General features: G+C 49.7%; 2 protein-coding genes across 2 annotated transcripts; one reads left to right on the forward strand and one right to left on the reverse strand.

Moving 5' to 3' along the window:
- Window positions 1-8,286: 8,286 nt before the first annotated feature.
- AVP (arginine vasopressin) lies at window positions 8,287-10,181 on the forward strand. The gene is made up of 3 exons (XM_081560675.1): window positions 8,287-8,406; window positions 9,655-9,856; window positions 10,003-10,181. Exons 1-3 carry the CDS (start codon window positions 8,287-8,289, stop codon window positions 10,179-10,181), a joined length of 501 nt encoding a protein of 166 aa, XP_081416801.1.
- A 10,804-nt stretch (window positions 10,182-20,985) lies between these two features.
- OXT (oxytocin/neurophysin I prepropeptide) lies at window positions 20,986-22,047 on the reverse strand. The gene is made up of 3 exons (XM_081556229.1): window positions 21,749-22,047; window positions 21,240-21,441; window positions 20,986-21,149 (listed from the first exon to the last, which is right to left on the reverse strand). Exons 1-3 carry the CDS (start codon window positions 21,866-21,868, stop codon window positions 21,094-21,096), a joined length of 378 nt encoding a protein of 125 aa, XP_081412355.1. The 5' UTR covers window positions 21,869-22,047; the 3' UTR covers window positions 20,986-21,093.
- Between the last annotated feature and the right edge of the window lie 305 nt (window positions 22,048-22,352).

A 22,352-nucleotide genomic window follows, 5' to 3' on the forward strand; every position in this document is an offset into this window, starting at 1 on the left:
TGCTTCAGCCCATGGAATGTGGCAGCAGTGACCCTATGTGATTTCTGAGGCTATCACTCTGCTTTGTTTGCTGAAACACTCACTCTTGAAGCCTTGAGCCACCAAGCAAAAAGTCCAACTATCCCAAGGCTACCAGGCATGAGAAGCCACACAGAAAGGCCATAGGCAAGCAGGCACTCCAGTCTGTAGTCCCAACCTAGCCCAGCCTCTGAGTCATCTCAGCCCAGGCATGTCCATGAAGGAGTCTCCAGATGAATCCAGCCCCAAACCATTCCTTCTTTCCAGTGGGGACACGACACATTGTGGGCAGAGAGAAGGTGTCCTTGCTGTGCCCTACTGGGACTCCTGACCTTCAGAATCCACAAACATAATGAAATGGTGGTTGGCTGGAGCACTGCGTCATGCATGCTTTGTTACACAGCAGCAGGAACCAGAACAACCACAACATCCTAGACAACTGCTTGCAGAGGGAGCTGGGGAAGAAGGGGGAGAGCCCAGGAGGACAAAGCCAGAATCCTCTTAGCAGAGAGGGGAGGGGAAAGCCTGGAAACAATCCTGGGCTAATACTTTGTACTTGACCACGGGAGCCAGTGCAGACGGAGGACCATGACACCCCTGGGCTGGCTGGCACACTAGATCGGCCATTTGCTGAAGAGCCAGTGTAGGGCCAGACACAGGGTCCTGGGAACACACTGGTGAAAGGAACACTGTCTAGTTGGGAAGAGAGATGGCAAAACACATGATTAAGGGATGTCTAGGTAGGGCAACACATAGACCTGCAAAGAAGAGTCAGTTCTGCTAAGGTCAAGGGTGGGGCAAATGGGACTCTGGTACTGATTTCAGAAAAATCTCAGTGGATTTTGAGGGATGGCCTCCATTGACACGTCATAATAGCATCCTGATTTTGTTTTTATTTAAATATTTATTTATTATTTATTTGGCTGTGGCAGGTCTCAGTTGTGGCGCTCAGGAGCTCCGTTGTGGCATGCAGGATCTAGTTCCCTGACCAGGGATCAAACCCAGTTCCCATGTACTGGGAGTGTGTAGTCTTAGCCCTGGACCACCAGGGAAGTCCCCTCATCCTGATTTTCTTTTAAGGCACTACCCTTTCTCTGTTGGCTACAGACTGAGGGAGCTTTATTCAGTCTATAGCCTAAGGAGTGGACCTATGACTCTCAAGAACATGAGGGACAGGTAGGATCGGTCAGGAAGGGGCAGAAGGCAGTGAAATGGGTGTTTATATTCTGGTCTGGACCCTCGTGTCCGAAGGCAGGTGAAGAGGAAGCAGCTGAGTCGTTGGAGCCATGTGTCTACCGAGGGCAGGGTTCTGGCAACTCAAAGGACCAGTAATGCCTAAGACCCAGACACGAGAAATCTTTAGAAGCCTTTCTCTGGATCTCCTTAGGATAAGACCAAGGGATATGCCCACCCAGAATCTGTGCACTGCAGCTTGTGGCCTGGAATGCCCTGCCTAACTTTCCTGTGACCATTTACTACTGGAAGTGTCCTTTTCCCTGGGTCTGTGGCCCAGGTGGACTGCACCTCAGGTGCATAAATGTGCCTGCATAGAGGAAGGAGGAGGTAATTTGTGAGGCCCACGGGCAGAGCCCAGAATGGCCACCTGTGTGCCTGTCCCGGCGATGCGGAACAGAACAAAGCTGTAGGGAGAGACCAGCTCCCCAGGTTGCCAGGTTCTGCTGCTTGAAGGTGGGTTTCAGGTCATTGTGAACATATGTTTGTCAAGGTAGGAGGACAGAACACATTTAATTTAACATTTCGTTAGCTTAACTTACAACTTTTACATAGTCAGTCATATTTTACCACAGGGCCCAAAAAGGTGGGGCTGACACTTAAAAAACAAAACCTTTTTATTACGGACAATTCCACATACATACAAAAATACAGATCAGTATAATCAACTCTCATGTATCCATCACTCAATTTCAACAACTCTCAATTCACAGTTAGCCTTGCTACTTCTTACTTTTGTGTGTGCTAAATTGCTTCAGTCATGTCCGACTCTTTGAAACTCTATGGACTGTAGCCCATCAGACTCCTCCGTGCATGGGATTCTCCAGGCAAGAATACTAGAGTGGCTTGCAATGCCCAGGGATCAAACCTGAATCTCTTAGTCTCCAAAACTGGCAGGCAGGTTCTTTACCACTAGCGCCACCTGGGAAGTCTTCTTATCCTCACCTAATTCACCCTTCTCAAGTTATTTTGAAGCAAATTAGGACAGCATCAGATTAACACATTTAGGACATGATGTGTAGGAGCTCCTGGAGTTCCCTCTTCCCAACAAAACAGCAAATCACAACGTGGTATAACCCATCAGAGCTTTGAAAGGCACAGGAGTGGGGACCCCCTCCCTCAGGGTGCTCGGGCGTTGGGGTCCTGCTCCTCCCTGGCTGTGTCACTTTAGGAAATTGCTCAATTCGTTTAGGCCTCGGTTTCTGTGTCAATAAAATGGTGATAAATGTATCTCCTGACATTGTTACACAGCTTACAGTGGTAGTGCTGGGAACACAGTCAGCCTGCAGTAATTGTTAGCTGCTCTCCATCACCCCTGTTTAGTCATTTTCCCTGTTTAGTGCAGAAGAGGGACAGATAAGTTTCTCCTCCCTGGGAAAGCAGAGGCTTGGAGGAGGGGACCCATTTTGTGGCTGCCTTCCCTGCCGTAAGGAGGGACACCCAGACATAAAGTAGGTGCAAGAAGGGAGTAAGGAATTCCCAGGTGACATCCCTAACCCCAGCCAAGCATAGGATCATCAACCTTCAACCTTGAATCCTAAATAAGTTGTAAATGTCCTGGTGGTTTAGTCATCTTTGTGGGTTTTCAGGCAATGGAGTGGTGAGGAGCACAGACTCTGAGGCCTGTGTCTACTGTCTATTACCTGGGCCTCCTGGGACAATTTCTCCTTCCTCTGGTTTCCTGTCTGCAAATGGAGATAAAAATGACTTCCTCCTTCCTAAGGTTTTATGGGGATTCAAAGAGGAAAGGCTGGTAAAAGGCTGTGAACAGTGATGCCAGACACACAGTGCTATGAAAGTCGCTGTTGTTGTCTGGGGCTCAACAGGCCTATTTGTCCTGTGTTATGTCCTTATCGCAAGCGCACGTGTGTACACACACTCGCACAGATCCACTTCCTTCACACCTTTGCACACACAAGCTGTTTATCCGGGCCAGCTGCATCCTCTCTCTCAGAACTTCCCACTCAGCCTTCACTCCCCAAACTACAGGCATCGAAGGTATTGGAACCTGCCCTGCGCGGTTGCCTGGCTGCCTGCGCGCCCGCTCGGCGCCCTGCGCTCGGGTCTCCGCCCAGCGCGCTGGGCCGGGACCGGCCGGGATCGCCGAGCGCGCAGCGAGGTGCCTTTTGGAAGCCCCAGCCGGCCGGCCGTGAGCCCAGGCAGCGCCGCCCTATTTGCGCTCGACGCCATCGGGTCCCCTCGGCCCACAAAGCTTCCCGACTGCGCTTCTGCTCACCTCGGCCCGCAGCATTCCTGGTCAGTCGTCTGATTGCGTCGGGGAAGGACATGTGGTCCTCCTCTGGCTCCTCCCCAGCCGACCCAAGGGGCCACTTTGGTCGCCTCAGAGCAGCAGCCATTGTGCCCGGCGGTGCGCCAGGCCGGCCTCGTGGGCCCTGCAGCTGGAGCCCACAGACCCCAGAAGGGAATCCACTCACCTGACCGTTGTACAGGCTTTTCATATAGAAAAAGTCTGTCAAAAATAATTTTCCTAGGTTATGTTGCTTTTTATTTAGGTTATTTTTGCAAGTAAGCCTTTTTATGATGTCCTCTCATTTCTGATTTCTTTTAAGCTTAATACAACCCCCTTAGAGATCTGATAAATATTCACATTCAGCTCCCTCCTGTCTGATGAAGAAGTGAAAGCTTTTTTCCCACCTTACTCCTAGTGCAGACCCAAGGCAGTTTCATACCAAGGCCCAGCATTTTCCTTGTTTGTCACCGCTGCTCAACACACCCTCTTGGAGTCAATTCAGTCGTAGTTCTTGGGCTCCGACAGTGTTTGCTCACTTGCGGTCCTCTGCATGGCTCACAGAGCATCTGTGTGACCACACTGCCAAGGGTCCTTGAATCAGACTGATTGGAAGGAGATGAGATGAGATGCTAGCAGACCGGTTTGAGAATGAGGCCACCCTCTTCCGAGGGTGGCAGAGATGTCATTCGAGTACAGCACTAGGTTGACCCTGAGAAAAGAGGAATAAGAAGCAGGAGTGGGGAGCAGCTCATTGTTACCTGTTCTCAGAAAAGATGGTCTCAGGGTAAGGAGGTACTTTAAGAACATTCTGAGATTTCAGGTTTAATCTGGAGGTTTGCAACTTTTTGTTATGTAAAGATTTCAGACAATTCTAACGTCTTATAGCATCTTCAGATCTGAGTCACTTAAGACCTCAGAGAGGACTTCCCTGGTAGTTTGGTGGTTAGGAATCCACCTGCCAATGCAAGGGACATGGGTTTCATCCCTGCTCTGGGAAGACTCCACTTGCTGCGGGGTAGCTAAGCCCGTGTGCCACAACTACTGAGCACCCCCACCCTACAGCTCATTCTCTGCCACAAGAGAAGCCACCTCAAAAAGCCTGTACACCGCAACTAGACAGTAGCCCGCTTGCCCCAACTAGAGAAAGACCACGCACAGCAACAAAGACCCAGCACAGTCAAAAATAAGTAAAGAAATCAGAAAAGACCTCAGTGAGATAAGACATGGGGTCAGTACATCAAGCAACCTTGAGAACAGGTATGACTCACTCAAACTCACAGAGTAACTCTCTGGAGAGCCTTTCCTTCTTTTCGTAATTTATTGAAAACCTACTGTGTAGCAAGCACTGTACCAGGAGTGGGCTTTCATTCTAGAGAGGGCACAGTCATATATACAAAAAATAATAATAATATACAGACAAACATATGAACTGCAAGTTGTAGTAAGTGCTGTTAAACCCATCAACATAAACCCAAGTTAGAAAATAACTGAGGTAGGCGTGAGGGATGCTTCAGGTGGATGCTCAGAGGAGGCTCCTCTTGGGAGGTGACACTTTAAAGCAACCAGGTGAACCCTGGGGGTGGGTGACGGTAGGCAAACCTTTTAGGACAAGGAAACAGCAAGCTCTGAAATTCCAAAGCAGGGGTGGAAAGAAGCAGATAGTTTGAGATAGATTGTAGAGGTAGGACTAACAAAGAGTGAGGGAGAGCACTGGATCAGGGTGAGTCCTGGGTTCTGGGAGGACCAGTTGGCTGGATGCTGGTGTGATTGCAGAGAGGGAGAACCCTCGGAGAGAGCAGGGGAGAAACTAAGACTCAGGAGTTGAGTCTGTCCATGTTAAGTTGGAAAGGCCTATTGAATATCCAAGGGTAGGTGTCATTGGACACTTGAGGGAGAGGCCCAGGATGGAGGTATGGATTTGAGAATCATTCGTTTGTAGGAAATATAAAAAAACTAGGGGTTTAGAAGCAATCACCTAACAAAAGAAGAGAAGAGACATAAGACTGAGTCCTGGGATTCTCCAATATTTAGAAGTCAAGGTCAAAGAGGTAGAGCCAGAAAAGGAGACTGAGAAAGAACACCCAGTGTGGTAGATTTTTAAAGCCGATATTTAAAAAGTACAAGTGCAAATTTGAATTCCCCGGCAGTCCAGTGGTTAGGAAGTGGCAATTTCACTGCTGGGGCCTGGGTTCAACCCCCAGTTGAAGAATTAAGGTTCTGCAAGCCGGGAGGCGTGGCCAAAAAAAGGACAACTGTTCAACCATGTTGAATGCTACTGGGGATAATATAAAATGAGGACATGGACGAGACACCAAATTTGGTAATACAGAGGTACTTTATGACATTGATAATAGGAGTTCCTGGGGCTGGTTTGGGCAGAAGCCTGAGTGGAGGGAGTTGAAGAGTAAATGTTGACTTCTGAATAAAAATGGTAGTTGGATGACAATGAAAAACACAGGTGATCATTAACTGGAGGGAACAAAAAGTTGTTCAGCAATGGAAAGGTTCTCATAAGATACCATACAGTTTAGCTTGGAGGTTCAGCTTGCAGTCTAACGCACTATAGTGATCTAACTATTATGACATTATTATATCAAGAAAATGGTGAATGGGAGGGTACCTGTTGTGAGTTGGGGTAGGGAAGGACAGGTAAAAGAGCTGAATGCTCTCTTTCTAAGTGACATTGACTCAAGATCATGAGCTAAGGTGTAGGAGATGTAAGGGTGGCAAATATGTGAAGAAGCACTTTTGGAAAGGGAACACACAAGGAAAGTGAAGAAGGGGTGGGAGTGTCCTGAGGGTCCACATGACCTGTGAGGTGTTATATTGGTAATGCAACCAGTCCCAACCACTGGGACTTTTTCCAGCCAGTGTGGATTCCAAGAAGGTGGTATTGGGAGAAGCAGGCCCTCTGGTATCTGTGTGGAAGTGGGGTTTGGGGTCTTTAATGGGCCCTAGTGTGGGAGGCAGGTCTTAGAATGATGATCCAGGTAGACATGGCTGGTTAGCACACAACTTGAACCAGAGCCCGAGCCCTTTATTTCCTGTAGCCCCTTCAGTTTTCAGTTGGTAACTCAGATCTAAAGAGCAGAGAGGGTAAGTGCTGGACCGGGCCACACAACTGGGCTAAGCCAGGCCTCTGACTTTCTCCCTGGGTCTGCCCCACAGCCCAGAGACTCAGGAGGGCAATGATCAGACCAAGTTTATTTTTTGGCCATGAATGGCATGAAAAGGTTCATCCTGGGTTAACTCAGGAAGCTACTCTCTCTGGAAAAATCTCTTATGGTCTTATTAATAATAATATGGCATCAATAATACTACAATACTACAATTAATTAACTTCACAATGGTGCAGGCACTTTTCCAAAGCTCTCATATATTACATTATCTCAGTCCTCATGACAACTCGGTGATGTGGGTTCAAGTATTTTCCCTACTTCACCCTGGAGGAAAATGAGGCCCAGAGAAGTCAAGTGATCCACCCTAGTCATGATGTTTCGAGCAACACAGGCCAGATTCCAACAGGCTGCTGGGCTCCAGTGTCCTCACGGCTCCCCATCCCTGGGACCTGGGACCCCATACTGCACTTGGTAGGCAGGAGGCAGCCGGAGCTTCCCGCCGGCACCCTGGAGAGGAGGCCAAGAGTCTGGGGGCGCAGTGAGCCAGGGGCTGTGCAGAGCCGGAGAGGTACAGGGTGGCTAGCTTAGGTCCAAGGATCAGAGGGCCACTTAGGTGGCCCAGAGAGGGAGACTTCCATCCTTGAAGCCCACCAGCCTGGGGTCATAAACCAAAGGCTGCTTTCTCAGGCTGGGCCCCTTTGGCTATGGCCTTGCCCCTCCCCCAAATCTCCTTGAGGCCCCAGGCCTGAGCTGGTATCTGCCCTGGTCCCCACAAATTAGGGTGCTGGTCAGGGTAGGAATCAGGGTGCTGGCTGTCAGTTTCTCCCCCGACCTTTGAACCTTGCTGGGTCTGGATTTCTTCTTTTCCCCGTAGATGCTCCCTCTACTCCTGCCTGGAAGGGGGGGGGTGGAATATGCCAAGAAGCTGTCCCCAAGGTCCCCAGTCCCTCCAGGAAACTGCCCCACCCACCAAGTGGAACGGCCCCTGATTCCATGTTGGTCCCTTGCCTCCATGACACAGGGCTGCAGGCAGCATTTTCTCTTCTAGGGCAGCTGGTACAATGGCCTCTGTCGGCACCACCGAGGGTGTGTGCCATTCTTGGCCACTTGTCCTCTCACAGGACTAATCCCCCACATGGGGTCCTGCATACCGACTGTCCCCTGCCCACCACTCCTGGGCTGGGGCCTAACCTGCTCCTTACACAGCAGCCCCTGGGGTCCCCCTACCCCTTTCTCTGGGGTCTGTGTCAGGGGACAGGGCTTGTTGACCCTCAGCCTCTTCTGGACACCAGAAAGCTTGGAGGCAGTGTCCAGGTGACCCCCTCCTCCATTCCCCATCTATCCACCTCCCCGAGTACAGAGAGTCGCAATCACAGACGCGGCAGCTCCTGTCATACCGCAGCCACACTGTTGCCTATGACAGCTTGGAGGCCAGCACCCCTCCCCCACCGTCCCCTGCACAGGTCCACGTGCGTCCCCAGATGCCTGAATCACTGCTGACGCCTGGGGACCTGGAGGCCATGGGCTCCTGGGGAGCCACCGGGGAGGGGGGTGGCGGCCACGTCATTTCAGAGGGAACACCTGCAGACATAAATAGGCAGCCAGCGAAGACATCGCAGCACAGTCCACGGAGCAGCACTGCGCGCTGTGCCCACCTGTGCCAGGATGCCTGACGCCACACTGCCCGCCTGCTTCCTCGGCCTGCTGGCCTTCACCTCCGCTTGCTACTTCCAGAACTGCCCAAGGGGCGGCAAGAGGGCCATGTCCGACCTGGAGCTGAGACAGGTATGACCACGGCCGTTCTCAGGGCTTCGAGGAAGGGGCAGAGGCCCAGGGACAGCACCACTGTGCAGAGGCTAGCAAGGGAAGTCGTGGGAGAGGCAGGCTTTAGGGGAAGTGCCCAGCAGAAGAAGGGAGGCTTGGCATGGCCGGACAAAGGGGACCAGGCTGTTGGGCAGGCTAGGACAGGCTGCAGGACTTCCAGAACACTGTCCCCACCAGAGAAGGGATGCTGGCAAGAGAGGTTTCCCTAGTTCCTGGGTTTGGAGCTGCAGCGGGGAGAATGGGCAGCCAGGCCTTCTCTGTGCCCATGGTGGCCTCTCCTCCAGGACCAGCTGGAGCTTCAGAGGCTCTGTCCTCCCAGCACTCGATTCCCCATTCAGCGTCCAGCTTCTCCTAGCCATGGGCCCCAGCATTCACCCCACCCCCAAAGCTGGCCATTGCCCTGAGCTTGCCTGAGTGAGAGGTGCCACTCAAGCATCCTGTAAGGAAGTTCTTCTGGGTACCTAGCCCAATTCTTTCATGCTGCATGTCCGATGAGTCCATCTTCAGCAGCGCTAAAGGAAACCCAATCACCATGCTCAATTCTGCCACGGTCACCAGTGGTTAGTTTTGAGCTGTTGAATAAACTAGGGTGTGAAGGTGGGCAGCCCCCACTGACCACCTCTCCTCTGCTTAGCAGCTTTGGAAGCTGTAGTCACCTAGGTGCCTCATACCCTCCTCTAGGGCTCAGATCCTTGCCACTCAGGGTCAGTCCTTAGATGGGCTAGCAGAAGTCAAGGTCCCAGTGAGGCTCACTGGCTTGAGGGGCAGGGCAAGGGCAGAGAGGGGACAGGACAGGGCAAGGAGGGCCCAATGTGTTATGGCCAGGGAACGGGGTAGGGAGGGCAGAGGGAAGGTCTGCTTCAAGGGCAGGGTAGTGGGCAGCTGAGAGAGGGGTGAACACCAGGAGGCCCCAGAGCTGAGCGGGTAAGTCTCTCCCAAATAGCGCAGGAGGGTTCCCCTTAACAAAGCGGGAGGACGCTGAGGGCTTGATTGACAGCTGTTCCTCAGACATCTGAAAACCGAGGGAGCGGAGGAGCTTTTGATTGCCTTCCTTTGGCCGTTTTTGGGCCCAAAGAGAGCCGGGGAGACCCGCCACCTCCCGCGCTCCTCCGGCCGTCCTCGCCCGCCCGGCTCAGCCCCCCACCCCGCAGGGTCTCCCTCCCCGGCCGGTCACCTCCCGCCTCCGGCTCACCCCCACCCTCCCGCCAGTGTCTCCCTTGCGGCCCCGGGGGCAAAGGCCGCTGCTTCGGGCCCAGCATCTGCTGCGGGGACGAGCTGGGCTGCTTCGTGGGCACTGCCGAGGCGCTGCGCTGCCAGGAGGAGAACTACCTGCCATCGCCCTGCCAGTCCGGCCAGAAGCCCTGCGGGAGCGGGGGCCGCTGCGCCGCCGCCGGCATCTGCTGCAACGACGGTGCGCTGCCCGAGCGGGTGGGCCGGGGGTTGGGGACGGGGGCGGGGGCCGGGTTGATCTGGGTCCGGGTCTGGAGGGGGTGGGGAGCGGGGCCCGGTCCCCGAGACGCGCCCGCCCGCAGCGCACTCAGCCCGTGCTCCCCGCAGAGAGCTGCGTGACCGAGCCCGAGTGCCGGGAAGGTACCGGCTTCCCCCGCCGCGTCCGCGCCAGCGACCGGAGCAACGCAACCCTGCTGGACGGGCCGAGCGGGGCCTTGTTGCTGCGGCTGGTGCAGCTGGCGGGGGCGCCGGAGCCCGCGGAGCCCGCCCAGCCCGGCGTCTACTGAGGCGCGCCCCCCACCCCACCCCACCTCGCCCTCGCAGCACGAAAAATAAACGGTTTTAAAAGCACTGCTAGCGTGCGTCTCTTCCTCTGCGGATGGAGAGGGGAGAGGAAGGGAGGGCGGGAGATCAGTTCCTGGACCCGAAGTCGCGCGCAGATCCACCCCCAGAAAAGCGACAGATGCTGGGGGAAGCGATCTTGGGCCAGCACGATTCTAGATAGAACAATTCTAGATTCTAGATAGAACAACAGACTGGGAGACCTGGGGAGCGCGGAGAGGGAGGCCGCCGCCTGGGAGTGGCCGTGGAGGGGGCTGGGTAGGGGCTCTGGCAATAGGATGGAAATAAAAACAGAGAGAGGGGAAAGACATTGGTGGACAAGATAGCAAGAGAGAGCGGGATAGGAGAACGGTGGAGAGAGACGTTGAGAGTCACAGAGAGAAGAACGAGAGAGGAGCAAGGGGATGAGTCAAGGGTGACCAGGAGTTCCTGACTCTTTTTACATCCCAGGAGACGGAGGCAAAAACAGCTCCAGGAATTCCCAGACTTTCTCATCAGAGACTGTGTTTTATGTGCCTGAGTGTGGGGGACATTATCACCCCAGATCCAGCAGAGAGGAGGGCCAGGTACTGTCTGTCCAGGAGGAGACTAAGCACCCTCATTCAGGCCACTCAGCCAGGGTGAGAGATGGAGCCTACAGAAACCCTGGGTACATTCCGCGCCCCCATACGGCCACATCAACCCCCTGCCTCCTGCGACACACACACACAGAGTTAAGAAAAAAAATCATTAGGGATGTGCCCCATGATCGTTGACCACAGTCATGGATACAGACCTGAGATACACATTCAGAAGCACAGACACACGCAGAGAAACAGACAAGCCTACTGGACCACATATGGGCACATGTACACACACAGACACACACACACACAGACACACACACACACACACGCATACACACACATGCTCACATTAGGACCTTCCAGCCTGGACTATGCAGCTTCAGGGCAGATGTCTGCTAGCATTTGACAGATGCTCTTCTATGTCCCTCAGTCCTTTGTCCCCTCTATCCCATTTTCCCCTTTTTCCCCTTTCCCCTCACTCCTCTCTCTCCCCTGCCGCCACCCCAGCTCTTTGGCCCTCTCCTGCCTCTTGCTTCTCTCCTTTTCCCCCTACATCCCTTCCAAGCCTCTTCTCGCCCCTCTTCCCTTTGTTACCTCCCATCCTTCTGTCTTTCCCTGCTCTCTCTTCTCTGCATCCTCATCTTGGGATTTCTTGCTCCAGGTCTTGGGACCACAAGAGGCTGCATCTCCTCTGGAATCTTCTGAGACTTGGAGGCCACCGAGGGAGCACAGGCAAAGAGAATTCTTTCTGAGCCCTGACCCCAAGCCCCTGCCTCAGGGCAGAGCCTAGTGACACAGTCCTGTCAGCCCCAGGCTCTCTTCTGCTCTTAGAGCTCTGCTGCCGTCACCCTGACCCACCTCAGTGTCCAGCATGATTAAGTCTGGCTGGGGCAGGGGGCACTCCATCTTCTCTCCCTGCCATGGCCTCACCCCTCTGCCCTAGTGTGGCATGCTCAGGGCCAGTATTTAGGTCTTCCGAGACCTGGACCAGACCTAATAGGAATTTAGTAATTTTTCCAGACAGAGGAAGATGGGAAGAGGCAAGTTGGTGTTTTAAAAATGGATCATATGCTCAACATTGCTAATTATTAGAAAAACGCAAATCAAAACTACAGTGAGGTATCACCTCATGCCAATCAGAATGGACATCACCAAAAAGTCTACAAATAATAAATGCTGGAGAGAGTGTGGAGCAAAAGGAACCTGCCTACACTGTTGGTGGAAATGTAAATTGGTGTAGCCACTATGGAGAACAGTATGAAAATTCCCTAAAAAAACTAAAAATAGAGTTGCCATGTGATCCAGCAATCCCACTTCTGGGCATGGATCCAGAAAAGACAAAACCTCTAATTTGAAAAGATACATGCACCCCAATGTTCATAGCAGTGCTTTTCACAATAGCCAAGACGTGGAAGCAACCTAAGTGTCCATCAACAGATGCGTGGATAAAGAAGAGGTGATATACACACACGCATATATATATATATACACACACGGACTGTTACTCAGCCATAAGAAAGAATGGAAATAATGCCATTTGCTGCAACATGAATGGAACTAAAGATTATCCTTCTAGATGAAGTAAATCAAACAAATATATGATATCGAATATGTAGAATCTAAAAAAATAATACAAATGAATTTATTTACAAAACAGAAACAGACTCACAGACATAGAAAACAAACTTATGGTTACCAAAGGGGGAGGGGGGGGATAAATTAGTAGTTTGGGATTAAAATATACACACTACTATATACAAAATAGATTAACCACAAGGACCTACTGCTGCATAGGGAACTATATTCAATATCTTGTAATAAACCACAGTGAAAAAGAATCTGAAAAAGAATATATATATATTCATATATATGTAAAATTGAATCACTTTGCTGTATACCAGAAATTAACACAACATTGTAAATCAACTATACTTCAATTAAAATATGGATCATGGACCTAAATGAATCTAAAATTGTAAAACTTCTGGAACAAAATATAGGAGAAATTCTTTATGACCTCAAGTCATAAATACTCTTACACTCTGACACCATAAGATCCATAGAAGAAGAAATGTGATACATTTGGAATTCACCAAAATTAAAAACTTCTGCTCTTTATTTTTTGTTCATGATGCATCGCATCATGATCTTTTTTTTTTTTAATTATTTATTTATTTTTGGCTGTGTTGGGTCTTTGTTGCTTTGCTTGGGTTTTTTCTGGTTGTGACAAGCGAGGGCTTTCTTCTTTGTGGTGCACCGGCTTCTCATTATGGTGACTTCTCTTGTTGTGGAGCACGGGCTCTGGAACTCAGGCTCAGGAGTTGTGGTGCATGGGCTTAGTTGCTCTGCCACTTGTGGAATCTCCCCCAGACCAAGGGTTGAAACTATGTCTCTTGCATTGGCAGGCAAATTATTATCCACTGTGCCACCAGGAAAGTCCTTGCATCATCTTTAAGAAAATATATAATGTTTTTATAGCAGAATGACAATTTGAATACAACTAGAAAAATTTTGCCCACTAAATATATTTTTTAAAAATTTCAAAGAATAGACATCTGCTTTAAGAATATTGATGACTGTATTATTGAATATGTCACTAAAAAATTTGTCTGTCAGAAATATGCATACCTTGTCCATGACCATGTAGCCATATTACTTTGTAGAAATTCTAAAGTTTTGTCTTTCATACATGTAGTAACAGCATCCTTGGAAGACAAGACATGATGAGCATGTGTTAGCTTCAGTTGCAGGAGTTACTTCAGATCTGGAAAATCTGCCTCTTAGAATGTCCAGATCTGACTTGAGCTTGCCACACCCCCAGAGTAAGTGCTCCCGGACAAGGAAAAAGTGTACTGACATCCCAGCCCCATTTCCACTCTAGTGTCACAATCCTCCAGCCAGATTGGGGGAAAGACAGCTAACCATGCAAATGAATGTCTAAGGGCGCATGAGAGACAAAGGGACCCTCCCACAGGACTGCGGAGCATGGAGAGGTACAGCTGCAAGGATGAAACTTTACCCTGATCAAGTACACAGGACCGGAACAGGACAGTTTTTTAAACTTTATATGAAAAGCCTGGTGTGCTGCAGTCCAAGGGGCTGCAAAGAGTCAGACATGACTGAGCGACTGAACTGAACTTATATGAAAATAGAACATGCTGAAGTTCTTATCATACTTTGTTAAAGTGAGAACTGCCCTCAAGTTATCCTAAGTCTATTCCTTTCAACTCATGAAATTCTATTACATGGGAGAAGATTCTGTGCCTGTGGAAGTGAAGTTAGTTAAGATGACTGGATTATCCAGGTGGTCCCTCCCTGTCATCTCAGTTTTCTATGACAGAGAAAGTGGCAGAGGGAGATTGGACTATAGAGGTATGGATGTGACCATGACAGCAGACGACAACTTCTCTTTAAAAGACACTGTTAAGAGAATGAAAAGGCAAGCCACAGACTGGAAGAAATGATTTACAAGTAACATAGCTTATAAAAGACTTATACTCAGAATATATAAAGGCCTCTTTCTCAAAACTCAATAATAAGAAAATGATTCAACTTTTAAAATGGGTGAAAGATTTAAACAGATACTTCACCACATAAGATTTGCAGATGACAAATAAACACATGTAAAATCATTAGTGAAATGCAAATTAAAGCTATAGTGATATATCCATTTCAATGGTTAAAAAAAGAGGGGGCTGCCAATATCAGGTGTTGACAAGGATATGGAAAAATGGTAACCCTCACATATTGTTTGTTGATGTGAATGCAAAATCATTCACCTACTCCTGAAGCTGTTCTATGGTTTCTCATAAGGTTATTATTACCACTAACCCAGCTGTCCCATTAACAGGCAGTGGTCCAAGTGAAATAAATATCTACATTCACACAAAAAGCTGTATGTGACTATTTACAGTGCCTCTACTGTACTGTGTGGATCACAATAAACTGTGGAAAATTCTGAAAGAGATGGGCATACCAGACCATCTGACCTGTCTCTTGAGAAACGTGTATGCAGGTCAGGAAGCAACAGTTAGAACTGGACATGGAACAACAGACTGGTTCCAAATAGGACAAGGAGTACATCAAGGCTGTATATTGTCACCCTGCTTATTTAACTTATATGCAGAGTACATCATGAGAAACTGTGGGCTGGAAGAAACGCAAGCTAGAATCAAGATTGCCGGGAAAAATATCAATAACCTCAGATATGCAGATGACACCACCCTTATGGCAGAAAGTGAAGAAGAACTAAAGAGCCTCTTGATGAAAGTGAAAGAGGAGAGTGAAAAAGCTGGCTTAAAACTCAACTTTCAGAAAACTAAGATCATGGCATCTGGTCCCATCACTTCATGGGAAATAGATGGGGAAACAGTGGAAACAGTGTCAGACTTTATTTTGGGGGGCTCCAAAATCACTGCTGATGGTGATTGCAGCCATGAAATTAAAAGACACTTACTCCTTGGAAGGAAGGTTATGACCAACCTAGATAGCATATTTAAAAGCAGAGACATTACTTTGCCAACAAAGGTCCGTCTAGTCAAGGCTATGGTTTTTCCAGTGGTCATGTATGGATGTGAGAGTTGGACGGTGAAGAAAGCTGAGTACAGAAGAATTGATGCTTTTGAACTGTGGTGTTGGAGAAGACTCTTGAGAGTCCCTTGGACTGCAAGGAGATCCAACCAGTCCATCCTAAAGGAGATCAGTCCTGGGTGTTCATTGGAAGAACTTATGTTGAAGCTGAAACTCCAATACTTTGACCACCTCAAGCGAAGAGTTGACTCATTGGAAAAGACCCTGATGCTGGGAAGGATTGGAGGCAGGAGGAGAAGGGGACGACAGAGGATGAGATGGCTGGATGGCATCACCGACTCGAAGGACACGGGTTTGGGTAAACTCCGGGAATTGGTGATGGACAGGGAGGCCTGGCGTGCTGCGATTCATGGGGTCGCAAAGAGTCAGACACAACTGAGCGACTGAACTGAACTGAACTGAGCTACTGTAATCATCAAAACTTTATAAGTTTTAAACAGATTAGAATTTTAATTATGGTCCATTTTGAGGAATTTTTATATAGAGTGCAAGTCACGAATTGAAGTTCATTTTTTGCGTCTGGATATTCACTTGTTCCAGCTCTATTTGTTTGTTTTAATTCTTTTTGGCCACATGGTTTGCAGGATCTTCATTCCTCCACCAGGGATTGAACTCTGGCAATGAAAGTGCGGAGTCCTAATCACTGGTGTGTATGTCCTAAGTCATTCAGTTGTGTCTGACTCTTTGCGAGCCCATGGACTCTAGCCCACCAGGCTCCTCTGTCCATGAGATTCTCCAGGCAAGAATACTGGAGTGGGTTGCCATTTCCTCCTCCAGGGGATCTTCCTGACCCAGGCATCAAACCAGCATCTCTTATGTATCTTGCATTGGCAGACAGGCTCTTCACCACTAGTGCCGCCAGAGAAGCCCTTGTCAATAAAGCGTGAGTAAAAAGAATAGTGAACTTGGGGGTCCTAAGACAGTGTGAGCTTGCGCCACGCTCCTTTCCCTTCCCACCCAGTGGAATCCACAGGATACTGGTCTCAGACACGCAGACAAAGATGAGGCCTGGGGATGACAGAACTATATGACAGAAGAAACCCAAGTCCCTAAATGATGAAGTGGAGCAGAACCAGGAATGCTCACTGAGGACTGATGTGACAGATGTAATTAAACAGCGACCTTCTCTAAGTCCCTAACGCCTCCTTACCCTTTTGGTGTCTTTACTATGACAGCCTAGCTTTACCTTAACTCCTGAATTCTGAAACAATTAAAAAATGAAACAAGAGAATGTGACATTTGGAGCCCAGAAGACTACCTTTATTATTGATAGAACTGATACTAGAGAATGCAACTTCCATCTGCCGGCAAGGAGGCTTCACAGAACTGAATGACAGAGCTGTTTACCACCCGGGACACAAGGAACTGGACCTTCACAACCCTTTCCTCCCAAGCAGAGCTCCTGTATTTGCACTGTGACAGCCCGCTTCCTGGCAGGGACACCCTCATCCCAAGAGGCATTGGAGAGGAAGGGGTGGGATTATGACTGCTCCTTTCCTCTCACCCTCCCCCTCCCCAGATCAGCTGCTCTCTGGGAGGAGTGTTACCTCAGGGAGAGCTCTCTATATGGAAGAAAATATCCGGAAAGGGAAAAAATATTTCTGACTTTTGTCCCATGGATAATCATCTTTTATGATGCTGGAAAATCTTCTGGTATAATTTCAAACCATTCCGGATTTAAAAACTCAATTCAGTCAGTTCAGTCGCTCAGTCATGTCCTACTCTTTGTGACTCCATGGACTGCAACATGCTAGGCTTCCCTGTCCATCACCAGCTCCCAGAACTTGCTCAAACTCATGTCCATCGAGTCAGTGATGGCATCCAACCATCTCATCCTCTGTCATCTCCTTCTCCTCCCGCCTTCAATCTTTCTCAGCATCAGGGTTTTTTTTCCAATGAGTCAGTTCTTCACATCAGGTGGCCAAAATATTGGAGTTTCAGCTTCAGCATCAGTCCTTCCAATGAACATTCAGGACGGATTTCCTTTAGGATGGACTGGTTGGATCTCCTTGCAATCCAAGGGACTCTCAAGAGTCTTCTCCAACACCACAGTTCAAAAGCATCAATTCTTCAGTACTCAGCTTTCTTTATAGTCCAACTCTCACATCCATACATGACTACTGGAAAAACCATAGCTTGACTAGATGGACCTTTGTCGGCAAAGCAACGTTTCTGCTTTTTAATATGCTGTCTAGGTTGGTCATAGCTTTTTTTTCAAGGAGCAAGTGTCTTTTAATTTCATGGCTGCAGTCACCGTCTGTAGTGATTTTGGAGCCCAAGAAAATAAAGTCGGTCACTGTTTCCATTGTTTCTCCATCTATTTACCATGAAGTGATGGGACCAGATGCCATGATCTTAGTTTTTTGAATGTTGGGTTTTAAGCCAGCTTTTTCACTCTCCTCTTTCACTTTCATCAAGAGGCTCTTTAGTTCTTCTTCGCTTTCTGCCATAAGGGTGGTGTCATCTGCTTATCTGAGGTTATTGATATTTTTCCCGGCAATCTTGATTCCAGCTTGTACTTCATCCTCCCCAGCATTTTGCATGATGTATTCTACATATAAGTTAAATAATCAGAGTAGCAATATAGAGCCTTGATGTACTCCTTTCCCAACTTGGAACCAGTCTGTTGTTCCATGTCTGGTTCTAACTCTTGCTTCTTGACCTGCATACAGATTTCTCAGGAGGCAGGTAAGATGGTCTGGTTTTCCCATCTCTTGAAGAATTTTCCACAGTTTGTTGTGATCCACACAGTAAAAGTTTAGTTTAAAATCTAAACTACACTAAAGTTAATAGGTATGGAAGTAGGGCAAACTTATTTTCCACATAGACCATACTGAAGACTGAGATTGCTGTCCTTCAGTGTTGTACTGGAGGAGCTGAATAGTACAGTGTGACATAAAAATGAATCACAGCAATGAATGCCCTGTGATGATTGTATTTTTCAGACTGGAATGTTCTGTCCTAAAGCTTCTCACAGCTGTGAAGAGCTCATTGCTGAGGTTGCCCACAGAATTCTGGCACGCACACATATACATTGTTATTTTACAAAGGAGTATTATTTCATCATGTATAGATACTAATTCACATTTTTTTAACAGAGTAAATTTGGGGTATCTCTTCATATCAGAACATTTACCTCTATCACAATCTTTTTTTAGTTTTTATTAAGAGAAATTTCAAATATACAAAAAAGTATAGCCACTAAATAAAGACCCATGGGGTATCCACTCCCCTCCTTCACTCTCACAGTTATCAGCACAAAATCCTTTTCTCATCTCTATGTCTGCCCCCTCCTCCCACTCCCAAGTCACCCCAGCAGACATCCCATGTCATCTATAAATGTTCCAGTGTGCATCTCAAATAAGAGAGTTTTTTTAAAAAGTTGTTTATTTTTTAAATTAATTTTATTGGAGTATAGTAGCTTTACAATGTAGTGTTAGTTTCTGCTATACTTTGTATAGCAAAGTAAGTTAGCTATACATATACATATATCCCTTTCTTTTTGGATTTCCTTCCCATTTAGCTCACCACAGAGCACTGAGTAGACTTCCCTGTGCCAAACAGCAGGCTCTCACTAGTTATCTACTTTATACATAGTAGTGTACATATGTCAATCCCGATCTCCTAATTCATACCACTCCATTTCCCCTTTGGTGTCCATGCATTTATTATCTATGTCTCTGTCTCTATTTCTGCTTGCAAATACATTCAACTGTATCATTTTTCTATATTCCACATATAAGTGATATGATACAATATTTGTTTTTCTCTTTCTGACTTCACTCAGTATGACAATCTCTAGGTCCATCCATGTTGCTGCAAATAACAATTTCATTATTTTTTTATAGCTGAGTAATATGCATATATTATCATATTTTCTTTATCCATTCCTCTGTTGATGGACATTTAGGTTGCTTCTAGAGAGGGACTTTTCTTTAAGACATGATCATAGACTATTATCACACACATGTAGGCCCCAAGCCCAAATTCAATAATATAGATTATTACCAAATATTCTGCAACTGTTCAAATTTCCCCAGGTGTCCCATGAATACATTCTGTGTGAGTGATTCATTGATATTTGAGTCCATCTTTTTTTTAAGGTACAAAAGAGAATATTGATCTTCGTGGTGCTTCAGCCATCTTATTTTCCTGAATGTCTTGTAGAGAACGGCTTCCAATCTCTTTTTACTGCATTTGTTATCAGAAGGCATAACCATGAGATGACCTTATTGTGTGTATGTCACCCAGTGTAGCCTGGTCTGTTTAGCTACATATTAAAATAATGTTATTTTGTACTAAATTACTTTCCTTTTCTCTGTGTTACTGCTAGGATTTGAAATAAAAGACCCTGATGCTGGGAAAGATTGAAGGCGGGAGGAGAAGGGGATGACAGAGGATGAGATGGCATCACCGACTCGATGGACATGAGTTTGAGCAAGTTCTGGGAGCTGGTGATGGACAGGGAACCCTGGCATGTTGCAGTCCATGGGGCTGCAAAGAGTAGGACACGACTGAACTACTGAACGGAACGGAACTGAACTGAACAGAGTGAGACGGGCTCCTGTTTTATTTGGAGTGGGTGTGCACCTTCTGAAATCGTTGGTCCCATAGCACGAGTGAGTGAAGGGGAGACACTTTCTGGGGGAGAGAGGTTAGGCTTTTATAGTTTCTCCAAAATGGTCTTCAATCCAGGAACAGATGTAAAGCACAGGATGCAAGCATCTCTCCGTTCGTGTCTTCTGCCCTTTGTGGTCATTTCTGTGGCTATGGGCTCTCAGGAACCCCTGTCGAGCAGGGTCCCCAGTGCTGTCACATTCCTTTACTGCACAGGCAGGAGCAGGGCTCCTGGCTTCCTCACAAACTGGGGACCCAGGGTCTTCCAGCCCAGCCCCTCTTGACCACCACCCCTTCTGAGAGTACCAGCTGCCTCCTGTGGCCTGAGAGGCCAGCTCCTTGAAAACCGGAAGGCCCTTCAGCTGCCCCCGCCAAGCTCCTCCCCCAACACCCCCGCCCGGACCCCGGCCCAGGCCAGCCCTCTAGTGTGGCTCAAGCCTACTTCCAGATGTCAAGAAGTCTCACTCTTGCCGACTGACCGCCAGCCCTTCCTCTTGTCCCCTGTCAGACCCTTGTCATTGTTTGCCCAACTCTCCCTTTAGACCTCAGAAAGTGAAAGAAAGTGAAGTCGCTCAGTCGTGTCCGACCCTTTGCGACCCCATGGACTGTAGCCAGCCAGGCTCCTCCGCCCATGGGATTTTCCAAGCAAGAATACTGGAGTGGGTTGCCACTTCTTCTCCAGGGTGTCTTCCCAACCCAGGATCAAACTCGGGTCTCCCGCACTGCAGGCAAACTCTTCACCGTCTAAGCTATCAGATTCCTCCCATGTCCAGCCTGTTTGGAGTTGGAAACTGGTGGCTGTTTCCATCTCCCTGGGAGCCCGCCGTGTAGTCCCCCCCACCCCTTCCTCCATCCACCCCTATAGGATGGTGCCCTGGACCGCGGCTCTAATTCCGTTTGAAGCGCCGAGAGCGGAGGATCTTCGATTCCCCCAAAGCCCTCCCCTCCCAGTTCTGACACTCAGACGCGAGGCTTGTTGGAGGGGGAAAAAAAAAACTGGCTTTATTTCATTGTCATAATTCCTGGGGATGGTTACAAAAGGGAGTGAGGGCTGCGCTCCGACGGTGTCAGGGGCCGGCAGGTCTCAGTGCTGGGAGAAGGCGGCCTCGGGGTCGCAGGCTGGGTCCGCGCGGCAGCCGTCTGCACAGAGAGATGTCGAGTCAGGGCCGCCCCGGCCCCGCCCGCCTGGTCCCGGAGCCCTGGTCCCGTCTTGGCCCCTGCCCGACTCACCCGGGCTGCAGCAGATGCCGGCGGCGGCGCAGCGGCCCCCGCTCCCGCAGGGCTTCTGGCCGGACTGGCAGGGCGATGGCAGGTAGTTCTCCTCCTGGCAGCGCAGCGCCTCGGCAGTGCCCACGAAGCAGCCCAGCTCGTCCCCGCAGCAGATGCTGGGCCCAAAGCAGCGGCCTTTGCCCCCGGGGCCGCAGGGGAGACACTGGCGGGAGGGTGGGAGTGAGCCGGAGGCGGGAGGTGACCGGCCGGGGAGGGAGACCCTGCGGGGTGAGGGGCTGAGCCGGGAGGGCGAGGGCGGCTGGAGGAGCGCGGGAGGTGGCGGGTCTCCCCGGCTCTCTCTGGGCTCAAAAGCGGTCGAAGGAGGGCAGTCAAAAGCTTCTCCGCTCCCTCGATTCCCAGGCCAGGTGGGGCCGGTACGCGGTCAGCGCGGGAAAGGGGGCGGCGGGGGCGACCCTGTGGCAGCGGGCCGGCCAGCCCAGAGCGCCACGGGACGAGGGCGGGGTGCTCACCGTGCGCACGTCGAGGTCCAGCACCGCGCGCTTGCCGCCCAGGGGGCAGTTCTGAATGTAGCAGGCAGAGGTCAACGCCAAGAGGCCGAGCAGGCAGCAGGCGAGGCTGAAACCTGCCATGGTGCGGATGCGCTGGGCTCCGGGCAGGGGACTGCGGCCGTCTCTCGGGTCTGGTCTTTTAAGCCCGGCGGCCGCGTGGGCGGAACGGTGTCTAAGAGGGCAGCCGCATGACTGGTCACAGCGCGCCGCTGCGGGTCAGGCCCTGCGCCCTCGGCGCGCCCCCTCATTTACAGGGGCCGGGCCAGGTCAAGGTTATGTCGGCTAATGGCTGATGGACCGGCAGATGATAGCGAGTGCCGCTAGGGGAAGCAAGCAGCTCTGGGCAGGGAGCCTGTGCGGTGGCCTGGGTCCTAGGGTGGAACAGGGAGTATGGGGGCTGCGGCCCAACCGAGGACTATGGAGCCCACTCTCAATCCCTTGGGGTGAGGGGTCAGGATGAACACTCGGGCCCTCCAGGCCAGAAGAGACTCCGGCAGGACTCCCCCATCTGCCCTCTTGGCCAACCACACACACCCCCTAGCTCCCCTCTGCAAGCAAGTTCTCT

Source organism: Giraffa tippelskirchi, chromosome 13, assembly GCF_054371585.1.
Source record: "Giraffa tippelskirchi isolate mGirTip1 chromosome 13, T2T-mGirTip1v1.2.pri, whole genome shotgun sequence".
NCBI lineage: Eukaryota > Metazoa > Chordata > Mammalia > Artiodactyla > Giraffidae > Giraffa > Giraffa tippelskirchi.